Genomic DNA, 8,633 nt, shown 5'->3' with positions numbered 1-8,633 from the left:
TATTATTATTATTATTATTATTATTATTATTATTATTATTATTATTATCATCATCATTATTATTATTATTCAGTTTTACATTCTTTAATTTATGCCTTCCAATATATTATTTAATGTATACTTTACTATGGACGTAACCATTGCACCTTCTTTTGGTGCAAGTGCTAGTGCATTAACTATTTGAAAGACTAAAGGAGAATCATATATCAAATAGTTTTTTCCTTCAGCTGATAATGACATCTTGATTATTGACAACTAAATTATTGGGTCCATCAGATTTAAAATATTTCTAGAAACGCTTAGAACCACCCATTGAAAGCCCCTAAACTTTATGTCACATTACAAAATAAATTGATAGAAACAAATGTAATATCACATTTATTTAACACCTAAAAAATTTAAATTATCTAGCTAATAATATTTAATGTGAAAACTACTCATGATTTCATTTAAATAAAGGGGAGATAAATTAGGTGATTTAAAACAGATCGTTGAAAATAGAATGTTAAATAAGGTAGTGTTGGATTCTTATTCATATTGACAAAAAATGATGTCAGTAGAATAAATGGGTTAACCTACTTAACTAGATTGGAATCACTTGTTCACAGCAGCTGTGTTTTTATATACCCACTTCTGTGCCTAAACAGCTCGTCACCTTAGCTGCCTTTGAGTACCTAGAAATTTCTGAGAATGGGAAGCAACCTCAATCAGCTTCTGTATTTTCTGTGGTCAGAATCAAATCTGAAAGCCACAGACATAGCACTGGCGTTCTTGGGCTTCATGCTTTTCCATTTCTTTGTGCAGAGAAAAAAGAAAGGGCCGCCAAATTGGCCTTTGCTGGGCATGCTACCCTCTTTAGTTCTTCACATAAATGAAATCCACGACTGGATCACGCGAATCTTAAAAGACTCTGGAGGAACATTTTATTTCGAGGGGCTGGCCATGAGCAGCATGACCACCGTAGCGACAGCGAATCCCCTCAATTTGGAACATGTTCTGAACATCAGATTCAACAATTATCCAAAGGGGCGCTATTTCCGGGCTGTGGGGCACGACTTTCTTGGCGACGGCATCTTCAACGCTGACGGCGATATGTGGAAAGCGCAGAGGAAAACTGCCAACATAGTGTTCAACACGCCCTCGTTCAGGGCAAAAATGGCCAAGTCAGTGGAAGAGCTGGTGCAGAACCCGCTGGTGCCCCTTCTCGAAGAATCTGCACGGTCCGGTGACCCAATTGATCTGCAGGACGTGCTCCTTCGCTTCACCTTTGATAATGTGTGCATGGTAACCCTAGGAGTCAACCCGGGCTGTTTGGCGGGCGGAGGAGCAGAAGCCAGGGAATTCGCCCGAGCTTTTGAGGACGCCACGGAGGTCACCATGTTGAGGTTTGTTATACCCCCTGTAGTCTGGAGGCTCATGCGGATTTTCCAGTTGGGACCCGAGAGAAAGCTCCGCAGGTCTTTGGCTACCGTCAATGGGTTTATGGACAAGATAATCGGGTCTCGAACTGGGAACTCCGGGGCCGGGGCCGGGACCGGGACTGACCTTCTGTCGGCCTTCATGAAGGTCAAGACGGAGAACGGTGACCGGCTTTACACAGACGAAAAGCTGCGGGAAATCACGGTTAATTTCATTCTGGCCGGACGGGACACCTCGTCTGTGGCGCTCTCCTGGTTTTTCTGGCTGCTGCTCCGCAACCCGCGGGTCGAAGATCGCATCTTGGCGGAGATTCGGTCCGTCTTGTCGAAAAGATCCTCGACTGATCTACTTAACCATGACAAGACTCAAGGATCAAACATTTCAGTGAATACTGGGGACCTGAATTTTACGGTAGACGAACTGAAGCAGATGCATTATTTGCAGGCGGCGCTGTCCGAGTCCCTGCGACTGTTCCCCTCCGTTCCGTTCGACTTCAAGGAAGTGGACTCTGACGACTGGCTGCCCGACGGGAGTTATTTAAGAAAGGGATTCATTCTGATATATTCGATATATGGGATGGGAAGAATGGAGAGCATATGGGGAAAGGACTGCATGGAATTTAAGCCGGAGAGGTGGCTGGACGCGGGTGGGAACTTCGTCAGCGAGTCGGCATATAAATACCCGGTGTTTAATGGTGGGCCGAGGCTTTGCCTAGGAAAGGACTTTGCTTACTACCAGATGAAATGGATCGCCGCGACTATCATTTGGGGATTGAAGATGAAGATGGTGGCAGGACATGTTGTGGAACCCAAATTGGCTCTCACTCTCTACATGAAAAATGGGCTGTTGGTCACGTTGCAGCCAAGGGATCCCTTTGGACTGTAAACTTTCAGTAAAGCAAAATATTTAGTTTTATATTGGTATAAGTCATCTATAGATTCATATATAGACTACCCGATATTGTTGATTATAAAAGAAGCTTTATTTCTTTCTTATAATCCCAAAAACATGCATATCAATATGACACAAATTATGTATTTACCATTTTTAGTTCATTAATTAATGTAACAGTGTATGATAATGTTGTGCTTAATTTAAGAATATATATTTTTAAAGAGTTGAGTTTAGTAAGTAAAAATATTGGTTTTTTTCATGTTGAGAATCACATTTACATTTGGAAAGAGATATTTAATTACAAATCTATGCTATTGATATCTATGTTATTGATATTCTATAAAAAAATAAGAATAATCAAGTGGATGGGTTCAGAGCATCACAAGCAATGGCATCATAATTTGAAACAGATTTATAATTTACAATTCTATGTCATCATATTTTATAAGAAAAATACTTTGAATAATCAAGTGGATGAGTTTTGAGCATCACAAGGAATGGGACCAAAATTTTAAATTGGTCCCATGGGTTGATTGGATCAATCCTAAGAAGGTAGTTGGGTCATCCACATAAACTTTGCTAGTTGGTAGGGAAGTGATCCTCCCAATCTTGTAACATTGCAAATGGTTAAACAAATGTGAGTAGAAGAAGATGGAGTGATGGATGTAAGAATAACATAATTACTTGAACTAGAAGAGAAAAGGGTATTTGATAAGGATTTAGTGGCCTAACATTCGCTGATTGTTAGGGTATGGTTTGACAAACACCCTTTTAAACCTAATTTCAAGATTGGGGATTCAATCCTTGGGTGTAGGGAAACAGCAGCCAAGTCTAATCACCATTCAAAGTTTGATTATCTTTGGAGTGGACCTTACACTATTATAGATTGCAAATAATATGATTGTTTTAACCTCATAAACAAAGCCAGTGAAAGCCTTGATATCCCTATCAATGAAAGATATCCCAAGCACCATGAGTAATTTCAAATTCACCTCCATTATATTTTTGTACTATATTTCCTTTTCTATTTAATGTACCATTTCACCTTCTCAAAATATTTTTCATTGTTTTCATATCAGTTCCTTTTAGCCATCAAACTATGTTTACAAGCTTTTAAAATTTAAAAAAAAAAAAAAAAAAAATCTTAATCAAGCACTAGTTTACAAGGAACCTAAGGAACTTTATCTTCCATTAGACAAAACACAAATTGTAGATTTCGTTGAATTTAATGTCATACCACCAACTTCTCATTCATCTACCTTAATGAATTTTAATCATAAAGGTTTCCAAATTTTAAAAAATATTATAAACTACCCTAATTAAAGAGAGTTAATGAGAAACATCATGCTAAAAGGAAATCATATAATGATAGTTGGCAATGAGCTCACTATATTTTCTATGTTAGAAATTCTTGTAATTGAGAGGATATGTTGGAAAGATGGTATGGAATTTAGGCCAAAGATGTGGTTGGACATGGGTGGAAACTTTGTCACCAAGTTGGTTTGTAAATACTAGGTATTTAATTGTTAGCCAAGGCTTTCCTTGGGAAAGGATTTTTCTTACTAAAAAATGAAATGGATCACAACAATGATCATTTGGGGGTTCAAGATTAAGATGGTGGTAGGACATGTGGATCCCAAATTGGCTCTCACTCTCTTCATGAAAAATGGGTTGTTAGTCATGTTGAAGCCAAGGGATCCCCTTGGGCTATAAAATTTCACTAAATCATAATATTCTAAGAGTGCGTAATGGCCCCAAACCCATGCATATCCATACAACACAAAAGGGTCTTTATTATTTTTAGTGCATTAACTAATTTAATAGTGCATGTTAAAGTGAGTTCAATTTAATATAGTATTTAAAAACCTGATTTTATTTTAAAGAGTTGAGTTTAATAAGTAAAAGTGTTTGGTTTCTATTGTAGAAAATCAAGTTTAAATTAGGAAATAGATAGTTAATTTAAAATTCTATATTATGTTATTTCATAAAAAAAAATATAGAATAATTAGGGGGTTGGATTCAATGTATCAGAAGGAATGGCATTAGATTTGAAATTCATTTTATTTGTTGAGTGGATCATTCTCAACAAAATAATAAATATTATGGTATTTGGCAAGGAACGAATACTTCCAATACCATTAGTGCTCCTAGCATTACAAATGGTTAAATAGATAAGAGTACAATAGAACAAAACCATGAATGTAGGAATATAAAAAATACCTGAACTAGAAAAGACAAGTACTCAATGGCCTAAAATTACTAGATTGTTAACTGATTTTTTGATAATAACTCCTTGACCTTGATTGATATTGGGGATTCAGTCCTTGGGAGAGAGGAAAGAGTTGCCAAGCCTAGTCACCATTCTAAGTTTGATTTTTATTGGAGTGGTATTTACACCATTATGCATGCAAATCAGATAATTATTTTGACCTCATTAAAAAAGGTGGTGTAATCCTTGATAGGATATATCTTAGGCACAATGACTAGGATTCAAACTCACCTCAATTATATATGTGCACTATATTTTTCCTCATTTTTTTCGTGTCTTTCAACCACCTATCCATTGTTACAAATTTAAAAAAACCCTTGAAAATTTGAATCTTAGTTTCAAACAAGAGTTTACAAGGAAGCTTTAGCTTCCAATGCACAATACCCCAGCTATAGCTTCCATTTTATTTAATGCCACACCGCCATCTCCACATTCAAATATCTTACCATGTTTTAATGACAATGGTTTTTAAATATTATAAAATATCCAAAGGAAATTAGCGACCATCCTAATCAAGAAAAATTAATGAGAAACATCATGTCAAAAGCCATCGTAAATTTAGGTAATTGGGAATTTCCTTACTATAATTTTCATGATGAAAAGTATTGTCATTGGATTTTTATAATTTAGAGAACTCTAATATCAAAGTTCAAATTATTTTAGTTTCCAAGCAAGTAAATTAAAAATGAGGTATGATTTTGATAGATTTATAATCATACATTATTCAATGATGAAGTGTGTCTTTTGTTAGAAATGGGGTGTTGTACACATTATACAATAAAGAATAAATATTTATTTGTGTTGCATCTTTAGATGTGCTTATCCACATTAAATATTTATTTGGGTCAACTTGTGAATTTCTCAATAGATTAAAGTAGGAGAAAGACCAAACCTTTCTATGACTGCTACATAGGTGCACAATGTAGAAAATCTCACAAGTAGGGAGACCACCAAAACACAAAAACCAAAAAAGACAGACCATTTTTTGTAACGAGATTTTGATCAGAGCATCAAATTGGTGGGAACAAGGTTCCCAACAAACCAAAATCACTTAATCAAAGCATAACGGTTTAGCAAAGAACCCTAAACCATCTTCTTGACAAACCCCTTATTCTTACACCAAAGAATCCAAGGTAGAAGACAAAACCCAATAGATTTTGAAAGGCTTCTATGAACCTTATACCTGAAATCATAATGTTCCTCCAAAAAAAACCACAAAGAGAAACATGTGACAACAAAAATCACCTACCCATTACAAACACGCATTAAACAATATAATAAAAGAATATAATAGAATAAAATAGCCCTAATTAAAAGGTGGAGATAGTAAAATACAATTTTTTTAATGTAAATGTAAAATTCTAGAAATAAAAAATAAGAATTGTGCAACAACAATACACAAATATAACATGGTTCATCCAATGTGGGATACATCCATAGAGAAAATGACCACCTCCTTTTATTATTATCTAGCTACATAAATTACAAACTTTAAGCAATATCCATTTATATGTTGAAAAGAAATCCACAACAAAAATTGTTGTCGTGTACTTTATCAAAAACCTACTTAATTTATTACATTAAGAAAACCTTGACATTTCATATCCTAGAGCTATTCAGTTTCATACATTTTATTATTATTAACTAGAAAATAACTACCAACTTCCTTAAAAAAATATTTATAAATTCTATTATTCTTTAGTGTATTTAATAGATTAACAATCTACAACATTAACATCCTAAAACATGAACAACTTGCAGTGCAAAGATATTGCAACATGATTAGTCGCCACATATCAACAATCTCCAATTTGGATACTGATCACACAACAACACCAATACATGTGTGAATCCCATTGGACTTGGTTAGCTCTAATTTTTAATCCTGGATGGGAGACTTGTTTGTCTAGGGTACGATAATACCATATCCCTAATGTAACCTAGATTACCAAAACTTCAATCTATTCACCCTTGGGGCCTGCAACCCAAATTTTAGGATCATGAGTTCTTTCACCCTTAGGGGACATCTATCATGAGATGGTTTTACTCTACCTCTCCCTAATAAAATCACACCACTCCTTAGGAAAAAGGAATTAGAACTGGTTAAGAGCTTGGGATGGTAAATATGTCAATATCATTTTGTACTACGAATGTATATGAAACTAAGTATGACCATCATACATATTAAAGTTTATATTAATATTACTATTAAATTCTACCAAAGAACATTATCAGGTTTCATATATTAAGCATACATATTAAGCACATCCCCATGCATACTATCACGGGTATAGATTTACCCATGCAACACTGACGATATTTTAGGTACTTGTCTGTGAGAGCCAAGAAGTTCCAAGAACTTGGACTACGCCTATAAGCACTCCCAAGCTCAAGAACCTACACACACATAGTTGCACAACACGTACAAACTTGCATAGTGGAATCCTTACACAATAACAATATGTTGGGGCAATAAGATAGCTTTATTGATCTGAAGAAATGGCCCCTGGCCTAGTCTACAAACAATTCCAACTATGTTGTTGGTCACTACCCCAAGTACTTCCCAAGCACCTGATTACAAGTTCCCGCCCTTGGATCTGCGTCCACTCTTGAAACACCGGTACAGATACCACTGCACCTCACCCCTGGCTGTAGCTTCTCGCGTAGACTCCTGATCCACAAAGACCTTGTCTTCTTTGAAACTCAACCTAGCGCACCACTGACTCTCTCATGAGCTCGTGACAACTTACCCAGCACATGACCCAGGCCCCCTCCCTAAACAGGGACTCCAATTCTCACTTCTTCTCTGTTGCTGCTTCTACTTCACACCTCTACTCTACAATCGCTCTGAACACCTTTGCTCACTAGAATGCTATTTTGGTTCTCCTTGGATTTCTCCACCATGAACCTTCACCTTGGGAAAGTAAAGCACACTGTATAAATGTTCTCTCATGAATGGCGGGGTACTCCGCTTCCCCCTATATAAGTTTTTCATCCAGTTCTCACACAACTATTGCTTGGCATTAACCATTTGTCAATTACTACAACTTCCACCTGCTGAGAATAAGAAGGGACTTACAATCCCAAAAGCCTATTGATCTCCCCGAGACGGAAGCCCCTTACATCGTCCCCCACTTAAAATAGGTGACATCCTCGATGTCGGCAATATAGTCTCGGACTCATGTTGCAGAGGCCCCCAAATTTGTTTACACTTAGAAGGGGAGGCTGGAGTTCCGTTCCAAGAACTCCAAAACCTTGGCTTCATATTTTCAGAGGTTCTCAGCCTTCTCCCAAGTCACCTCTTCTCGGGACTGGCCCTGCCAATGAACTAAGAACTATATCCACTTCTTGTTTCCAAATCCTCTCTCCTTTACAGCGATCACTTCATCCACATCTAGTCCTGACGTGTCCTTGACAAATGTTGGTCCTCGGGTTGGTATGTTGTTGTTGTTGTCCTCTTTATCCTGATGACATGGACGGAGTTGGCTGACATGGACGGAGTTGGCTTACATGGAAAACATTGTGCACTCTAAGATGCGTTAGCAACTTCAGCTTTTATGCAGCTTTCCCAATCCGCCCTGCAATTGTGAATGGTCCATCAAATCTGTGACCAAGTGATGCACTCAACCCCTTGGGTGTCTTAAACTGTATTGGATCCATCCTGAGAAAGACCTTGTGACCAACTTTAAACTCCACTTTGCTCCTCCCTGAGTCTACATAATGCTTCATTCTTTCTGCGGCCTTGACCAAGTTATGCCTCGCATGATCCACTCAATCTTGTCACTCCTTCAACCTATCTTTTGCATCTGGACAGTCCCCAACATATCCACTCAAAACTATATGAGGAGTCAATGGTCGTTGCCCTGTAGCCAATTCAAAAGGTGAATACTGACTCAATGCACTCTTTTGCGTGTTGTAGCTAAACTGCATTGGTTCCAACAACTTTGGCCAGTTGGATTGGTCCAACCAAACAAAGTGCCTAAGATAGTCCTCCAGAACCCCATTGATCCTCTCGATCTGTCCATCGGTCTCTAGGTGATGACTCGTCGAC

The 8,633-nt window shown here is 37.3% G+C and overlaps 1 protein-coding gene across 1 annotated transcript; it reads left to right on the top strand.

The window, feature by feature from the left end:
• The first annotated feature begins 501 nt into the window (after window positions 1-501).
• LOC131077294 (cytochrome P450 86B1-like) lies at window positions 502-2,464 on the top strand. The gene has a single exon (XM_058014757.2). The coding sequence runs from the start codon at window positions 691-693 to the stop codon at window positions 2,302-2,304; it is 1,614 nt and encodes a 537-aa protein (XP_057870740.2). The 5' UTR covers window positions 502-690; the 3' UTR covers window positions 2,305-2,464.
• Window positions 2,465-8,633: the final 6,169 nt, after the last annotated feature.

Source organism: Cryptomeria japonica, chromosome 8 (assembly GCF_030272615.1).
Source record: "Cryptomeria japonica chromosome 8, Sugi_1.0, whole genome shotgun sequence".
NCBI classification, from domain to species: Eukaryota; Viridiplantae; Streptophyta; class Pinopsida; order Cupressales; family Cupressaceae; genus Cryptomeria; species Cryptomeria japonica.
The sequence above is the reverse complement of the archived record's forward strand: the minus strand, read 5'-3'. Positions and strand labels throughout refer to the sequence as shown.

What these genes read in the sequence shown, in the direction of transcription:
- LOC131077294 (XM_058014757.2), top strand. Translation starts at nt 691, where the DNA reads ATGGGAAGCAACCTCAATCAGCTTCTGTATTTTCTGTGGTCAGAATCA.